The sequence below is a fragment of the Leptonychotes weddellii genome, chromosome 6 (genome assembly GCF_054177405.1).
Source record: "Leptonychotes weddellii isolate Sample4059 chromosome 6, ASM5417740v2, whole genome shotgun sequence".
In the NCBI taxonomy this organism is placed as follows: Eukaryota; Metazoa; Chordata; class Mammalia; order Carnivora; family Phocidae; genus Leptonychotes; species Leptonychotes weddellii.
Window position 1 is genome coordinate 28674900 of NC_138374.1, and position 17937 is coordinate 28692836.

The 17937-nt window shown below is 45.4% G+C and overlaps 2 protein-coding genes across 4 annotated transcripts in view; one reads left to right on the top strand and one right to left on the bottom strand.

Moving 5' to 3' along the window:
* Positions 1-10765, top strand: OPALIN (oligodendrocytic myelin paranodal and inner loop protein). 2 transcript variants are annotated; one of them, XM_031030632.2, is made up of 6 exons: positions 16-430; positions 2789-2824; positions 4957-4992; positions 6051-6170; positions 7519-7575; positions 8429-10761. In XM_031030632.2, exons 1-6 carry the CDS (start codon positions 428-430, stop codon positions 8603-8605), a joined length of 429 nt encoding a protein of 142 aa, XP_030886492.2. In that variant the 5' UTR covers positions 16-427; the 3' UTR covers positions 8606-10761. The 2 variants fall into 2 exon arrangements, with proteins under 2 accessions (XP_081679248.1, XP_030886492.2); XM_081823122.1 differs by lacking the exon at positions 2789-2824 and having other exon boundaries at positions 1-430; positions 8429-10765.
* Positions 10538-17937, bottom strand: part of DNTT (DNA nucleotidylexotransferase) — a 28559-nt gene continuing 21159 nt past the window's right edge. The window contains exons 9-11 of one of the 2 annotated variants that reach the window (XM_081823121.1): positions 15964-16209; positions 12542-12622; positions 10538-10624 (exon numbers count right to left, since the gene is read on the bottom strand). In XM_081823121.1, coding sequence (XP_081679247.1) covers positions 10538-10624; positions 12542-12622; positions 15964-16209 — 414 coding nt within the window. Of the gene's footprint in view, positions 10625-12541; positions 12626-15963; positions 16210-17937 lie in introns of both variants that reach the window. The other variant, XM_081823120.1, reaches the window with a different exon arrangement.

Sequence of the window (17937 nt, forward strand, 5' to 3'; positions counted from 1 at the left end):
CACGCGGGAGCCGGCAGCGGGGGAGGGTGCGGCCGGCCTCAGCCTGCGGATCCCATTGCTGCTAAAGAGCTGCTGGCCACAGAAGCCACCGAGCTCTCGAGCCAGCCGTGGGTTCTTTGCTGAGATGGAGGCGTAGCTGAGGAAGGAGCCTGGAAAGTAAGAGGGGAAAAAGAAAACAAAGAGGATGGGTGATGGGGCCATCCACAGCGGCCACGAAGCAGACACCACCTCCCTGAGGGGTGGGCAGGCGACTCGGCTACTCCCCTGACCATAAATGGCTTGGCTGTCATGGAGCCACCCCTTGCCCTGTCACCCTGGCTCTCCCAGCTGGATGCTCCTACAAATGTGATACATAGCCTACCACGCAAGCAAGAAAGGAGCTTGCCCAGGGTGGTGCTGGGAGAAGGTTCTTGGGAGGCTGTCAGACATGGTGAGTAGGCTAGCATGTTTTCTCACCCTAACCTTCCCTTCTCGCTATAAAAAACAACTCCAGGCATTGAAAACTCACATCTCCTCATGCAAATATGACGGTACAGTTAGTACTAGGACTTCAAGGGGCTTGGGTGGTTTTTTTTAATTATTATCTTCCTGTATGCAAAATACTAATCATTAAAACAATTCTCATCTAATGTTTGCTGATCTCATCTTTTATTTTAATATTAAGGTTTCGTGTTTAAAACCCCACATACAACAAGGGCGCAAAGTAGATGTTTTGGCTAAATTCATTTTCCAGTTGAAGCAGTGGGTGGGATCCACGCCTTTATCCTCATTTGCTCAGTCTGCCTTCCGTTATGTGATCAGCAACATAGATACTCAGAAGTTGCACTGGAAACGTTCCAATTTTCTTACTGACTTGTGACACATGTTTGGGTGTGACTCAATCAAATGAAGTTTGTTACGTTAGAAGAGACTTCTGGGGTTCCTTTATTAAAGAGATTATGAGAAGGAGTTGAATTCTGGCTTTGGACTTAGAAAGATCCATGATCTAACCAGTCCCAGACCACTTACCAGCAACTGTCTTGCTCTCAGTCCCCACACCCACGACGTAGGGATGATACGTTCCCCTTACGGGACGGTTATACATGCGGTGTCTGACACACAGCGTCCCCTCAAGAACAGTGAGCAATTATCCTGTCTCTCCCTCCTTCTCACAAATGGCAAGCTCATAATGAGGACCACTTGGCCACTGAGATCCTCATGTGCCTTTAGAGTTGTTATGCAGAAATTACAGAGGCCTTGGACTAGCAAGCAATGCATTATAGCAAATTCAGTACTTGGAATATTGCTAATCTATGCATGCAGTTCCATCCAATAAGAACTTCCCAAGTGGCTTCCTTGTGCCTTGCTCCGTGCTGGCCAGGCCATGAAGAACATGACATCGTGTGACCCCCCTGCACTGCTACACACTCAGAGCATTTTACAGTTTGGATGTTGTTCCCTTTGGGCTTCTGGGCAAAGCGAGTTAACATCATCCCTGTTTTAAGCCTGGGAAAATAGATTTGCTGCGAGGAAATGGAGACCAGAGACTTCGAGTCACTTTTCCAAGGCCACACAGTTCCTAAGTGACTGGGTCTGGACTGGAACCCAGATCAGGTGACTCCAAGCCCAGGGCTGCCTCACCCCACCCAGCGGCCTGTCTAAAGAACACGACCTCAGAGTCTCCCCACCCAAACTGATGGGATGTTTTTCTGGCCACGAGGGCACTGGAGTGTTATTTCTACAAAATATGAATGTTTTTCTGAAATTGGCCAAAATCTTCGTCATCCAGATATTGATAAACAGCACACACAATGGCCCACTTGCTGCTGCTCCCCCTCTTTTGCTGTCCCCCCAAAGGGAGCTTTGTCTTGGGCCTGCTGACATCAGTACCCAGTATTCACTGATGAGATAAGGCTCTGGGCAGCTGCGTCCCATACAGTGGCCACCACGTACCCTTGCAGCATCTGTGGGCGTGGTTGGTGTTAGCACAGAGGGCAGTGGTTGGGTCCCTTGAGTAAGAAGCCCCGGAGCCAAGGTGGCCCAGATATTCCTCTTGCTCTAATATTGTCCTAGAAGAGTGTTTATCTTGGTATCAGTAAAGAGCAGCCTGGACAGACTGGCCTCGGCTAGCCCAGACTGCAGGGACAGAAGATGGGGACAGGGAGGAGGAAGGAGCCGCGGGAGGCTCTGCACAGGCTAACAGTTCGGTGCCCCACGGAGCTCACGACCTTTCAATATTGACTCCATATTTGGGGGAGAGGTGAGGCTGGGTGCTGAGTGAGGGGAGGGTGCAGAGGGTTACCCTCTCCTCTGTTGTCCTGAGCAGCTCTGCCCGAGCCTGGAAGCTGTGTCTCAGACTCAGTACGCACAGAAGCCTTGTCCTTCTCACGCCCTCTCCCCCGGGGAGGGAGTTCAGAGCAGGTGTTCTTGTTGGAGCCTGCCCCTCGTGGCCCTTACTTCCTACCCCGAGCAGGAAGTACCAAGTACTTCTAAACTCACACCATTCCCTCCCTCAAAGGAGCTCTGGGGGAAAACAACTTTCAGTGCTTTGCTGTATTTCTAACATGGTCTTTGCTGCCCTCTGAGTTGGGGCCCATCAGGCAATCACTGGCTGGCCCCTTCATCAGGCCCTGGCTGGGCATCTGAGGAGGGGAGAGGGGCCGAGATTGGGAGCAGAGGTTGGGGTTTGACTGAGCCTGTGGAATCAGTGAATTTTTCTGTGACCCACCAGGCTGGGTGACAGTTGGTAGAGGGGTCAGGAGCCTGGCTGACCATTCTCAGAGCGTTAATGTTTCCTTCTCTCCATCAGAGTTTCTCACTGAACTTCACACTGCCGGCCAACACGGTAAGTGCTGCAGGCCCCAGTCACCGGGCAAGTGGGGCAAATGGGCACACTTGCCTGGGGGTGGGGTGAGGAGGGGCGGGCAGAGCTCCTTCACGTGGACCTCATGCTGAGGGCCGAATCCCAGGTTTTCAGAGGCACTTATGAACAGTTGTGGTGTGGGGGGAGGGGCTGGGACAAATTTTTTCAATAATAAAAATTATAAATAAACATTTTGAAAGTAAAATTAAAAAATCAATAATAAAAAAATAAATAAAATGCAATCTGAGCAGGAAAAAAAAAAAAGAAAAAAGAAAAAAAATCAAAACACCTAAATTCCAATCAGGAGAAAACATTGGTGTCACTCCTTCTAGTCCTGTTTGACTTTACCTTTATTTTGACTTTACATATATTTTGATATGTGTTGTCTCTGTACCATTGTATTCTTACTCTACATATGATTTTATATAGATTTTATGATACATATTTTCCATCAGCCCTTATAACCACAACTGAGGATAGTCACGTGATATTATTTCTTTAATCTTTAATCTGTTAGCCACAATTAGGAATCATTTTGTAATGAAAATAGTTATAGCTAAATCCTTGTCTGCATTTAAGATGATTTCCTTAGTGTATGTTCTAGAAGGCGTTGCTGGGTCAACAAGAATGAACAGTGTATGGCTCTTGATTATGGCATTTAGTTCCAAGTTAGATGGAGATTGTCAGTTGCTGAAGGCATATAGTTTCAGTCCTTTGCTGATCTTCTGTCTTCTGCTCTCATGTTGTGTTAGAGATCCAGGCCTGTTTTCTGACCCGTAGTGCGGCTATGATTGAGCCAAGCATTTTCCTGGCCGGGTTTTTTAGTGGGTTTGGTTGTGCCAAATTTTCCTGAGAAGTTACATTGTTATTCAAAGAGAATAAATGGAATCTGCCTGGTGAGAGGATGCAGACGGCCAGTGATCATTGTTATTGTAATGCGGAGACGTGGTCCTGGAGGGCAGCGGAAAGGGGCCACCTTGTGACTCACTGCCTGCCTCTGGCGCCCACTACTGGCCGCCCTGGATCTCTGTTCCTGGACTCCCCGGGCACCCACTCTGCCCTGGGGTAGGGCCCTGCCTTCGGGATCTCCCTGTCTTGCTCTGCTCCCTGCTTCAGCCTCTGACTGTTGTCAGACTCCCCTAGCCCTCTCTGTACCTGTCAAAACCTTTTGATATGGTCCCTGCTGGAACATTCTCCCTCACTGCTTGAACTCAGCAGGTCTGTGGAGACCCCAGGTTCTGTCTTATCCTGGCTTGGCCTACCCTATGAGGGTAACTCAGAGAAGCTCGGGGCGGTGGAGGTGAGTGGGGCTGGTAGGGAAGTCCTTATGATGCTAGTCATCGCCTTTTGTAATGCCTTCTCTGTTAATAGCCCATTTCTCTGAGAACCTTCCCTTCCTCCCTTTGGACCTGTGTAGGGCAACCAACCATCCCGGTTTGTCTGGGACTGTCTGGGTTTAGCAGTGCACGTCCTATATCCTGGGCAAGTTCTCTGGATGGTTGGTAACCCTATCTGGCAGTTACATTCTATTGCATAACCCTTCCTTTTTGGGGACACCTGGTGGTTCAGTCGGTGGAGCGGCCTGCTCTCGATTTCGGCTTCCGTCATGATCTCAGGGTCCTGAGATCGAGCCCTGGGTCAGACTCTACACTCAGCGGGGACCCTGCTTCAGGATTCTCTCTCTCCTTCTGCCCCTCCCCCTGCTCACTTGCTGCACTCTCTCTCTCTAAAATAAATAAACGAAACTTAGGAAAAAATAAATAAATAACCTTTCCCCTTTGGTGCAGATGAACGACTGGAATGCCAGTACCCTGGGAAGTAGGGGAGAGGTGAACACCTGGTTCATCAGAGCCTATCTGCAGGGGGGTTTGGAACCGGGGTACATATGCAGGTCGGTCTCTGCTAAGCCATACTGAAATGTCAAGGACAAAAACTGAATTGGCGTCCTGCATTTGGTCACGGAAGGCAGTGCAGCCCCGTGGTGAAGAGCATGGACCCTGGATCTACCACGTAGGGCATTTTGGCATTATGGCTTAACCTTGGATGGGCTGTTTGTATAATGTGCACTGTGTGGTGGTGTTTTTTTTAAAGATGTATGTTCTTTTCCCACACAGACTTCCTCCCCACCTGCTACAAGTGGGAAAGAAGCAGTAAGTATATCACTACATTATGGAACCTTGGTTTGGTCGCTTATAAAATGGGGATAATAATGCTCTAGCCATTTCCGACCTTAGTTTTGAGGAGTAAAGTTCAATACGTGAACTGTCACCAAACACAGAATCTGGCTCAATGATTATTCTTACAACCAACTCAGCTCAAAAATGAGGGAGAGCATGCAGGAATCACAGGCAATTTTCACAAAGTGTTAAGCAGAAAAAGCTAGACATAAAAGAGTACAAACTTTTCATGTCCATCTAGGTGATATTGGAAAACAAAAACAAAACTAATCTACAGTGACGGAGTTCAGGATAGCGGTTACACATGCCATTTCTGGAAGGGAGTATGGGGCAACTTCTGGGGTCCCGGCCATGTTTTGAGTCTTCATCTGGGTGCTGGTTAGCTGTGTGGGTTCCACATGTGAAAAGTCATCCAGCTATATATTTATGATTTATATACTTTCCTGTATGTATGTTATATATGAGAGTTGAGTGTTTATAGGGATTCTGCAGGTTATCTTTGATATTTCCAGGTAATCTACAAATCTGAAAATTTAGGTGGAGACAAGCATGGCCGTTTCCACTCAGATCAAAGCAAAACGGAAATTTGAAAATTAACTGCTTAATGCATATAGTGCAGGTAAATGTAAACATTCACACCAAAATGATGTGGGATATAAGTTTTTACTTTTTGCCAAACTGATAGGTTAAAATAGTATCTAATAGTTGCTATGAATTGTTTCTCAGCTTTTGCTATGTTGATGAGACATCTGTATTTCTGTTTGTAGGAATGGCCTATTCGTACCCTTTGCCCATTTTTCTTACTGGATTGTCACCCTTTTCCTATTGATTTAAACTATGTAAATTAAGTCCTATGACATGAATCATTTGTCATGTGCATTGCAAACATCTTTTCTGCAGTATTTTATTAACCTTTTAATTTTGTATATGACACTGAGAGGTTATGCAGTTTTTGTTTTGTTTTATTTTTAATCAACTGGACTTGCCCTTTATTCTTGGAGAACCTGACTCTGCCCTTCTCTGTATGGCAGGACTGTGGGCCCTCTCTTGGATTAGCAGCAGGCATCCCGTCCCTGGTGGCCACAGCCCTGCTGCTGGCTTTACTATTTATGCTGATCCGCCGAAGAAGAAGCAGCAATGAGTCCACCGAGGTGAGTAGCAAGCTCCTTTGGGTCTGGCCGTGTTGGCAGGAATCAGTATTTCAGTGAATTGGCTTTGGACTGAGGGTGTCAGGATCCAAATCTGTTTCCTGGGGACACAATGGTGGAAGTTTCCTGCTCCTCAATTTCTATCTCAGACTCATGATACTACACTCCAGGCAGAGCCGATCTGTCACCCAACCTTCACTCTAGGAAATCCGTGGCAACAAGGCTGGTATTTGGGGTGGCAGAAAGTAGTTGTGGAGAGGGACAGGTGTTGCCATGGCAAATGCACATCTGTACTGTGGATGTGTTCTAAAGTCAAGGACAAAAGGGCCCAAGCTTCAAAAGAGAGTGGGACAATCTCAGGAAAGGTAGGAGACAAACAAGTGCTGAGGGGTCTATGGTAGGGATAGGCCCACAAGTATGTGGCTCTGTTTATCTTTGCCCTTTTTCTACATCAGAACACACATCAGTCACAAGAGAATCTACCAACCCCACCCCTCCAAATGCTGGATTGCTCTGGAGACCAGGCTCAGAATTCAAAGGCCACCCAGACAATATCCAAGAGATTTCTCTGGTTATAATACAACTGTGTTTTGTGGACTCCAGGCTCTAATTCCCTCCTCTATGAACAATTCTGGTTTTTCTCATACTGATAAGCATTAATGCGAGAAAGACAACCTAGGCTCTACCCCTGGCCCTGCCACTTAATGATTTATGTGATCCTGAGCAAGTGACTTCACACTTTCTGTGCCTTGGCTAGTTCTTTCCAAAATAGGAGTCATAAACACTACCCTCCCTATTTTAGGAGGTTGTGAGGATGGACTGAGATCATGGTTGTAAAGATGTGTTGACAAACTGTAAACTTTAAACATGTTAAGGTGTATTGTGGTTGGTGGTGGTGCTATTTATTTAATTCATAGTTCCTTAACCTTTGGGGCACTTTAAAAATCATCTAGGAGGCTACCAAAAATACCAATCACCAAAACCAATTAAATTAGTATCTCTGGACGATAAAGCTGTGGCATGCAGAATTTTAAATATATACTAAAGTAGAGAGGATAGTATAATGAACCCAATTATCAAAATGTGGCCAATCTTGTTTGATCTCTACTCCTACCCACTTCTCCCCACTGTCCAATCCTGGATTATTTTCATTTACAATGGTATTTCTCTTTTAAGGATTTTTTTGGGGGGTAATTATTATCTGTTTGCTTACTTTGTTTTGTTTTTAAAGCCGTCTAGTGATTCTTATGTGCATGCAGATTTAAGAACTGCTGATTTTAATCATGATCATGGGCAAATGCTGTGACCCTTCATTTCTTCTTCATTTCTTAATTTATTTTTACCAACTTAGGAAAGTGAGAGACCATGTGAAATTTCAGAAATTGATGACAATCCCAAGATTGCTGAGGTAAGAACTCTTGGTTAAAATCACTGTATATCAATGGGGCCCCTGGGTAGCTCAGTTGGTTAAGTGCCTGACTCTTGAATTTGGCTCAAGTCGATATCAGGGTCATGAGATCGAGCCCCATGTCAGGCTCCATGCTCATCGGGGAGTCTGCCTGAGATTTTCTCTCTCCCTCTCCCCCTCCCCACTGTGCTCTCTGTCTCTCTGTCTCTCTCGCAATAAATAAATAGATCCTAACAGATTTTTTTTTTCATGGAACTCAATAAGATACTCCTAAAATCTATATGGAAGAAGGCAGAAAAATATTTAAAAAGTAGTAATGAACAGACAGAACAAACAGAAAACAAATGGGAAGATGGTACATTTCTAAATGAACCATACCAATGACTTCATTAAATATAAATGGTCTAAATACCCCAGTTAAGAGGCAGAGATATAAAAATAAAAAAATTTTTTTATCAGTTTGGATATAAAAACAAGATCCAGCTGTATACTGCCTGCAAAAACTCACTTTATATATAAAGACACCAATAGATTAAGGTAAAAGGAATGAAAAAGGAATACCATGCTAACATTAAACAGAAGACAGTTGAGTGGCCAGAAAAAATCTGCCAGGGCATTAAACTTGGCAATTGTAGGCCTCCTCTCATTTGTTTTCTGTCTCTCAAGAATTACATCCTTCCTTCCCTGATGTCCAGCATCTTGATAACTATTGTTTTAAACGTGTTTTTTTTTTTTTTCTTTCTGACTTTTGGTTGTTTCAGGTGGGAGGGTAAATCTGGTTGTTGTTGCCCCATTTGGGCCAGAAGCAGAAGTCTTTGCTCTATTTTTTTAAAAACCTGTTTATTTTCTCAAGAATCCTAGGAGGTCACCCACACACGAGAAGAATCTGATGGGAGCAGAAGGAACCCACATATATGTGAAGACTGTAGCAGGAAGCAAGGAGCCCATGCATGACACTCACCGTCCTACTGTCGAAATGGAGAGAAGGAGGGGATTGTGGTGGCTTATGCCCAGATTGAGCCTGGAATGATGCAGTTTGGTCAAGGAACAGATCTAGAGCTAGAACAGAGCTGAAAACCCAGGGATCTGTGCTCAGAGTGAGGAGAGATACTAAGCTGCTTCTTAACCAATCCAAATTTCCTTTGCAGATCTGGAAAACTTTTGGGTTGGTTTGTCTCTGTAGGTGAAAGAGCTAAGGACTCATTCCAACACTCAGATCTTGTTGTTTAATAAGCAGTGAAGCACCAAGTGAGGTCCAGAAGGAGCCCTTTGATCCTAGTCTTGACCTATGCTTTTCTTTATGATTTTGGGAAAGGGGCTTGATTTCTGTGTGTCTTGTCTTATCATCTTTTTTCCACATCTCTTTTCTCAAAAAAACAAACAAAAACAAAACAAAACAAAAAAACCATCACACCTGGCTTCCACGGGAAGGTTGGCCAGGGCTAACATTGTGCAAGTTGGGATATAAATAAAACTTAAAGGGGATGTTTGAGGGAAAGCAATTTCTTATTTCTGAACATCTCAAGGAAGAAATCATGTGGAGTCATACGTTCCCTGACCACAGGGGTAGCACATAGCTGGATCATTCATTGCTCCCATTTGTGTTTGTGATCAGAGAGTACATAAGGAAGGTGATTCTACAATACACTCTGTGTGTGTGTGTGTGTGTGTGTGTAGGGTAAATACGGTAGAGTAGTGAAGGCAAGGGTTGTTACAAGAGATTATTAGAAAAGAAGGCTATATCCATTTTGTGGGAGTGGAGAAAAAGGCCTCCACTGCACTCTCCAGGGAGAGAGAGTGAGAAGACTCAAAGTGGATGAACACAGGACCAGAGGGGTGGGCTAAGTAGCAATTTGCTTGCCATCTGAGGAAAGTCTGTGAACAGCATCAGCTGGCTCAGGTCAGGCCTTCACCAGGGCTTCTGTGAGGAGGCTTCCAGGAGTCCTGGTTCCCTCATGCAGGGAGGGCCACTGCTGGTGAACAAGCAGAGTCTCCTAGTGGGAGAACCTGGGTCCATAGCATCTCAGGATCCATCTACCAACTCCGCTTTGATAGGCCGTGGAGGCGTTTCTTTCTCACACAGGGCCTCTGATTGCTCAGAAACAAGTCCCCTCTTCTTCAAACAACTAAGAACAAGTTCTACAAACTCAATTACTGCCACCTGCCAACATGTGCTTTCAAGGCTGCCTCCCTTACCCTGGGTGTCCTAAGATGAAAAGACCAAGAGAGAGCATCTCCCTGAGAGAGAAAGGGCCACTAAGATCCAGAGAGAGACTCAGAGATAGAAAACAGGGGAGATATTCCTTTGGCATTTAGGAAATTGTACTTCTGAGTGAAAGCAGTGGGAATACATCCTGTGTGTGGCCTTGTGCTGGGACGCCTAGAGAACAGCTCCATGATGACAGAGAAGCAGACTATGACCTGAGCAGAGTGGGTCTAGAGTTACTTTGCCATCCCCCAAAAGCTCCAAAAGGGACCTAGAACCCCCTCCAGAATCTCTGATCTTCTAGTTAAATCTGTTTCTCTCCTCAAGATAAGTCTTCAACTCTTGGTTTTCATTTTGTTACATTTTTGTTTAGAATATTTTTATAGTATTTGAGTGAAAAAGAAGACTCCACCATCTCTTGTTTCCTCCTATTTTTATTGCAAATGTACAGTATCTCAGCTACACTGTGGGAAAAGTGGGCTTTGATGAGCTTCCCCGAAATAAGCCACCAATTTCAACATCATTTCTATGGAAAAATGCATTGTGAATTCTAAGCAACGGTCATATAAATGGCCTACTAGAGCATAACCAATTACCAGGTGCGGCCTTATCAAGTTTCCAAAACTATTCCTAAGGGCAATCTGCATTTCAATAAGGCTTAAAGAATCTCATATTTTCCTAAGGCATCTTTACTACAATATGAAGCATGATTTATTTAACCTGAAAAAAAAGCTGAAAAAAAGTTGACAACTTTTTCTAGGCATTTCTTTCCCATGGTTCAATGTAATCCAATCCCAGATGTGCAAAAATTTCTTCTTCACTTTCTGCTTTGAGGAATATTTTCTGAAAGTATAAAAAGAAATATGTGCGTTCAGATATTTTTAAACATCTTGATGCTGACATAGTGGAAGTTTTACTTATAAATTGTCTTGGCAGAATGAATTATTACAAAAACATAATTCCCTGCTTCTGAGTATAAAAAGTCATCTTAACTGCTTTTTTTAATCTTAACTGACTTCTGTAATTTTTACATTTTCCCACCCAAAAATTTGGTATTTCACAGATTAAGGTAAAATTATGACAACCTTACATATTTAGCTACGGGCATTTGGTATTTTTCCTATGGGTCTGTAGTTCTCAACCACAGTTGTGCATTAGAACCACCTGAAGGGACTTCTAAAAAAACATTGAGCTACACCCCAATCCAGTGAAATGAGAATCTCAGGAGAGGTCCTATCACCAATCTATTTAAAGGCTCTGGGTAATTATCATGTGCAGCCAGAATGATGCACTGCTGCTCCAGGTAACAAGGAGAGGCAATTATAGGTTACATGTATATGTTGGGTTCTCCTTCTAGCCTTCCTCACCTGCCCCACCCCAACCCCCACCAGGCTCCCACCCCATGATCTCTTTTAGATCAAGCACCACTTCTCCGTCATCCCTTCTTGCCTTTAGCACAGTATGGGGCATATAAGATGTACTCCATTATGTTAAACTATTTAGAATGTGTTCATTTGTAAGCATTCCTAAATTGTGTTATGTGAGTCTGCCTCCACTCACATGCTTGACATCTGAGGTTTCCCTGCCAATCTACAGTCCTCTCATCTGACAGCAGCACCTTGATTTTTCTTTGGAAAACCACCCTTCCTTCCTCTCCGTCCATGAGGATCAGGTGTGGGGTTAATTCCATCTCCAAGGAGGGCCACATGATCCAACCCTGACCAATCAGAGCCACGGTAAAGGGTTCAGGGATGGGCACACGGCCCAGGCCTGGCCAATGAATATCAGCTAGGACTCTTGATATTTCCTATTAGGAAAGAGGTTCTTCTCTGTCAAGCTGGAAGGATGGGAATCATGGGAAACTCATGCCTGAGAATGAAACCAACACTGAGGGAAACCTGCATTAGCAGCTGGATGCAGCCACACCTGAAGTCAGTATTACCCCCAGATGCTGCTGTATATAAGCCAAGCACCCCTTTTTTGCTATGCCATCTTGGATTGGGTTTCTGACTTGTAACTGAGATAGCTCTAACTAAATACAGCTCATTTAGACTGTAAGCTCCTAGAGCGTAAAGATCATTGCTTCTGGTTATTTTGTGTCTTATTCCCCTCAGAGCTTAGTTTAGTGTCCTTGACCACTGTAAGAACAGTAGACCTTAGCATGTAGATTTAACAGATGAATATTTAACTCTTCATAATTCATACAGTAATTTATCATTTTGATGAGGCATGAATTTGGATCATGACCAGTGTAAGGCTAACCAAGTGAGTTATATAGCTGGTGGGTAAGCTTAGCTGACTGCTCATCTAAATCTCAGGGCAGCTCTGTTGCTCTCTCTCTTGCAGTAACACTCTCATTAATGACCTATGTGGTCACTTAAAATGCTACTGCTCATTGCATTTAAGGGGTACTTTAGTGGTATTTATGACTTGGGGGAATCCTTGGTTTCCTTTGGAATTATTCACTAAAAATACCAAAGATATACCAGACTCAATGAATGTTCACTGCTGGACTGGTTCTGAGGGCCCAACAAGCTCATCATCTTTGAGCCCAAAGCCCTTGAGGTACATTCTGGGCCAGGTGGGGACCATGCTCCCATCAGGATCCTTCTAGCTGCCCTCAACTCTGATCTGTGGGAACAGGACACTCAGGGCAAAGGAAACTGAACCTGGACACTAAAATCCGTTCAGAAAAAGTGCTCGGGGAGCCAACCATTGGGATGAGGATTAAAGAATCCCATCTTGGGTAGACAGCACTACCTTGGTCTTGTCATACAATGCATGGTTATCCAGCACCATCTTCCGCTCATGTGTGGCATAGCGCCGGAGGTCTCTCTCAAACTGCTGGACGAGATATAATTAAAATAAATTACTATCAAGCCTAGAATGTCTTCAGTATTATGTGTTTAGAGATATCTAAATCTCTACAGTGAAATCTCTCTAAATATTCTCAAAGCAATTTTCTCCCCAAGGGCAAAGCTCCGTGATGACAGAGCTCTGTGCTTGCACCTGCACACTAGAATGTAAGCTCCCTGAAAATAGGAGCCTGACTTGTTCATGACCATATTCTCTTCTCTTATAGTGCCTGGCACATAGAAGATGTACAGCAAGTGTTTGTTGAATGAATAAACAAATGTTGTGAGGATCGTGTCCAGGATAATACCTGGCCCCAAGTAAATGCTGGATAAATATAGTAGGTGTTTTTTGTTTTGTTTTGTTTTTTGGAATATCACTATTGTAAGAGAGGATGAAGAGTCAGGAGACCCAAATTCCAGCCTGGATTTTGTCCCTATTTGGCTGTGCTTCTTTTGGCAGGTCACCCAGCTTCTCTGAATCTTGACTGGTCGAACAGGAAGGAGGATGAAGGAAGTACGTAAGGTCCCCTCTGGCTCTAACAGTCTCTCAGATGAGATTGTGTAAAACTGATGGTTTGAGCCACCTGTCCCAGACTAGCATGTCCTATGGTCAAGGGTGGGCTCTGAGGCTGCAGGGAGCGAAAGCTGAAGCCTAAGATAGAGGACAGTTGCCGTTCAGGTTGATTTTCCTGAGAGAAGCACAGATCTAGAAACGTTAATCCTCCCATGTGAGAGTAGGAGGAAAGCATGGGATAATGGCGCCTTCTAGTGGGAGGAGCCGTCTCCTACTTTAGGAAAGCTGGTCGAGGCTGGGACCTTCCCCACCACCACCCCGTGTGTAAGAAAACAGACTTTCCAAACAAAAGTCCTTTATAATGTGCCAGAGGAGGAGGCAGGGTTGTGGACAAATCAGGGTGAAGCAGATTCTGGGTGCAGAGGCTGCTCGTCTGTGAAAATATGAGGGTGCTCAGCACTGCGCTTCCTCCCAGCCCTGGGACACTCTCTTCATGCCCCTCTCCACGCACCCCCCCCAACCCCCCAGATTTAGAGCAATGCTGCTCACACTGTGTTGGGAAAGGCTGGGGAGGATGAGGATAATGGGGTTAGCGAGAGACTGTTATGTGTGGTGACAGATACATTCCTGGACACCTCTGCTAAAACCTCAGAACATTTCCCCAGAGACTGCAAGAAATGATAATGACGTCTTTTTTGGGGGAATAATGATATTTACTAAACACATATTTACTGAGCATCTGCTATGTGCCAGGTATGTTCTATGTGCTTGGAGCATAACATGTCTACCCTGGTGGAGCTTGGATTTGAGCAGGGGACACAGAAAAGACACAATAATGGAATAAATAAAGTATAGGATATGTTGAAAGGTAAGTGCTGTGCACAGGGCAGGCCTCACTGAGAAGGTAGGGATTTGAGCAAGGAATTGAAGTAGGTGAAGGAGTTAGCCAAGTAGACTCTGCGGGGAGAGCACTCCAGCAGACGAACAGCTAGAACACAGCCTTAGCGTGAAACGAGCCAGGCCCATTTAGGGAGAGCAGTAGGCGAGGAATTCAGAGGCATAAGGGGGTGAGAGGATCATGCAGGGTCGTAGGACTTTCCACATTTACTCGGAGTTAAATGGGGAGTCTCTGCAAGGTTTTGAGCAGGGGAGGGACCTGATCTGATTTATAACAGGATCACTCAGCTGTACTGGGTGAGGGCAGAAGCAGAAAGACCAGTCAGGAAGGCCACGGCTATGAGCCAGGCAATGATACCCTTCTCAGTATTTGTGGAGAGCTCACTTTATGCCAGGCACTGGGCTGATTTCTTGCTTTATATTAATTTTCTGATCTGCTCTATTGCCGTTAATATTTAACAACTTCTACAAGAGTCTAAAAGACTCTTTAAGTACCTTGAAGGGAACAGTTTTAAGTACACAGTTGGACTCAGAATTGTGCTGAGACAAGGGTATTGTCTCATTTAATGCTCATTACAATCCTGTGAGGGTGGGGCTGTTATTAGCCCATTTTTCAGATGAAGAAGGGATGCCCAGAGAGCTTAAGTCATTTACCCGAGGCCACACAACCACTGATAGAGCTAAGGACCTAGACTCCTGAAACCCAAAGCTCAGGCACTTTACCTGAGACAGTTCTGCCTTCTGCTTTAAAACCTCTTTAGTTTCTCATAATGACCCTGTGAAACAGGCAGGGCAAGGACAATGTCTTATGTTTCAGATGAAGAAAGCTGAACATTGAGTAGAAGTGATGGTATCAGGCTGGCTGTAACATTGGTCACAACAGACTTCAGAGATTGGTCCAGGGCTGCTGCATACAGTTGTGCAAGTTGTGCACTGCCAAACTCTCGAAGGCACCATTCACATTTGTAGGCCCCAAATTGAGGTGAGATTAATAGATGAATTGTGTTGAGAATAATTCCCAGGCCCTGAAATCTTTGGATAAAAAGGTGAAACTGAATTTCTCACCTACAGAATTTTAGACTAGAACTAATTCTGGTCACCCACCAACAGGTATCGACCTGGAGACAAAATATACCATATTCAGTGGCTGCCTAAGTAGGGCATAAAGATAATAACCCAAGTGGCTACCATATGCTGAGCACGTGCCACATTTAAACCCACACAGCCTCTCATTGAACCCAAATGGTGACATTAGAAGGTGGGCACCACTGTTACCCACAACAGAGATGGCACAATTGGGGCTCAAAGAGGTTAAATCATTTAAAGTGGCCCAGCGGAAAGCTTAGTGTTCTATCAGCACCTGCAGAACCAATAGCAATAATTTCCAAGAACTCTGAGAGAAGAGACTAGAATGTGCTGGAAACACACCTGTCTTCAAAGAAAATGGACAAGAGGAACCATTTCTGCCAGTGATTCCTAACTGGCCTGACCTTGTATAACCTTGGACTTCTTTTTGGAACTCTCCCCTTTCTCAACAGACTCTACGTTCCCAAAGATTCAGGTCTGTCAAACAAGCTGCATTTATGATATATTGTTCCATCAATTTTTCTAGTTTTCAGGAACAAAAAATGTCAGCCAATATCTAGATTGCTGGGGGCCATCCCCAGAGTTTCTGATTCAGGATGTTGGGTGGGGGGTTGAGGTGGAGGTATGGGGGGACTTACGTGTCTAACCTGCTCCCAGGTGAGCTGCTGCCAACCCGGGGCCCCACTGTCTCACCTGACCACGTGCAGGTAGAATGCCCAATCTGGAAGTTTCTGGGCATTCCTCCCTGTCACCCTGCCTCGGCTGCTGCCGTCTCTCTCCTGGCCCCCGGTAGACCCAGCCCACATCTTTTGGCTCCATGTAGCACCTACCCGTGAGCCGGTCCAGCCCAGCAGGGCAAAGGCGCGGCGCTCATAGGGGCACATGACCAGGTCCACGCGGATGGCTTTCCAGGTCTTTCCTTCCTCCTGGCTGTACCTGCCACTGTCCACTCTCTGATGGTGCAATTTTAAAATCAGAAAGCATTTTTGAAAATGATCTAAAGCATCCACATTCCTGCTAGGCAACTTTAACTTTTCAAATGTCGACTCCACAAAGTCACAGTATAAAAGTAATCCCTGAAAACAAACAGAAAGACATCAGGAAGAGTCCCCATTGGGCAGGGTCTGCCGTTTTATACCGGGCTCTTAACGAATGCTCTCAACAGAAGCTTCACGGATTTGAGCACAACATGGCCGGGTTTTGCCCCTGCTGTGTGAGTCCCCGTGGCCACCCTGGGAGAGGAAGCCAGCAAGTGGGTGTATTTTCCTCTCTCGGCCACAGAGGAATTTAATGATTAGAGAGGCCAAAGCTGCCAGAGAATCCCTCTCCTTACTTCTGGATTACAAGTCGGTGCTCAGAAACTTGCCTTACCCCTTTGAGGACAAAGGCAGTCACTCTGTCCGCCTTGGAGAGTGGGATAGCGTTAGTGATGGTTACCTCACCTACTGTAGCCGAGTCAGAAAGATAAGTGATTCTAAGATGCGCCCAGCGATCGCCCAATTTGTCTGCTCTATGGGAACTCCTCACAGCACAGGGCAGACGTGGGGCAGAGAGAGGCAGTAAGCAATGCTGAATCCGAGTATCAACTAAAGAAGCAAATAACCTCAAAAGAATTCAGTCATAGCTATTAGGGTATGCAATTTGTTGTCATGCATTCCTTAGGTCAGATGTTCTCGAGTTTTATCATCAGAAGCATGTGGAAAGTGTGTCATGCAGAGTTTGTAGGGCCCTGTCCCCACAGTGATTCAGCAGAGGGAGGGAGGGTGAGACTCTGCATCTCTAACAAGTTCTCAGGTGATGCTGATGCTGCTGGTCCAGGGACCACACTTTGAGCACCACTGGTTTATTTTGTTCTAAGGAATGCTTCGGTTTCTTCTGCAGCCCTCCAAGAGACATTGTTTCAATTCAGCCAAACTTTGAGGGGATCCTTTTCCTGACCTCAAAAGAGGGAACTCCAGCCCTTCAGTGGCTCCCCCAGGAAAGCTATTAGGGAGAACAGAGCATTTGAAGGGGGCTGGGAGGGAAGCCCTGAAGTCCAGGAGACCCTCCGGGGGAGGAGGCAAATGCTGCCGTGGGAGCCGTCTAATCACTAGCTCAGGAAAACACAGTTTTGTAATGAAACTTACAAAAAATGAGTACAGTATGGCAGCTTTTCTTGTAAATTTGAATTATGTACAGTTGAAAAGTGAGCTATTAAAATATTAACAAGTCTTTCTTTGAAGTTAAATTTGCAATAACACCCACCCCCCCCCTGAAAATCTGCAAAGCTGGCTTCCTAATAATTGCAACTGTTCGCACTTCCGCCACATTGGCTGGTCCTAGACGATGGGCCATCCTTGGGGGGAGTTTGCTCTGAATCTTGCAAGGTGTTTGGGAATGCGTGCCCAGAATAAAATGCTGCTGTCTGCATATTCGGGCACTTCCGTCCACGGCCACAGGGCACGGCTGTCACACACACACACACACACAACCCACACAGCCCCTGATGTTGCTTCCTGCTCTCTAGCCTGGGCTGTTTGGGGGCATCTCTATGTTCTTCTGTTTCTTTCCTTGTTGTTCCCCATTTCCCCTTGGGTAACTTCTTTCCTTCTCTGAACATTCCTTTGAAGTTTCGGGCTCTGACTGCCCATCAATAGCCACAGGGTGACTACGTTTCCTACCAGCATGTTCTTTTCTTCCTCCTGGAAACTAAGGGAGTCCTGACAAGGAGGGAGAGGGAGGCCTTTCCCTGTTCCTTCCTCGAGGGATAATCGTGCAGGGGTGATCACGCTAACGGCCAGTGTTCGGTAGGCTTTTGCTGTTAC

Bases quoted from the DNA above. Each gene is read 5' to 3' on its own strand.
- OPALIN (XM_031030632.2), top strand. The intron at 4,993-6,050 runs GTAAGTATATCA...TCTGTATGGCAG, and splicing joins CTACAAGTGGGAAAGAAGCA to GACTGTGGGCCCTCTCTTGG. The intron at 7,576-8,428 runs GTAAGAACTCTT...TATTTTCTCAAG, and splicing joins ACAATCCCAAGATTGCTGAG to AATCCTAGGAGGTCACCCAC.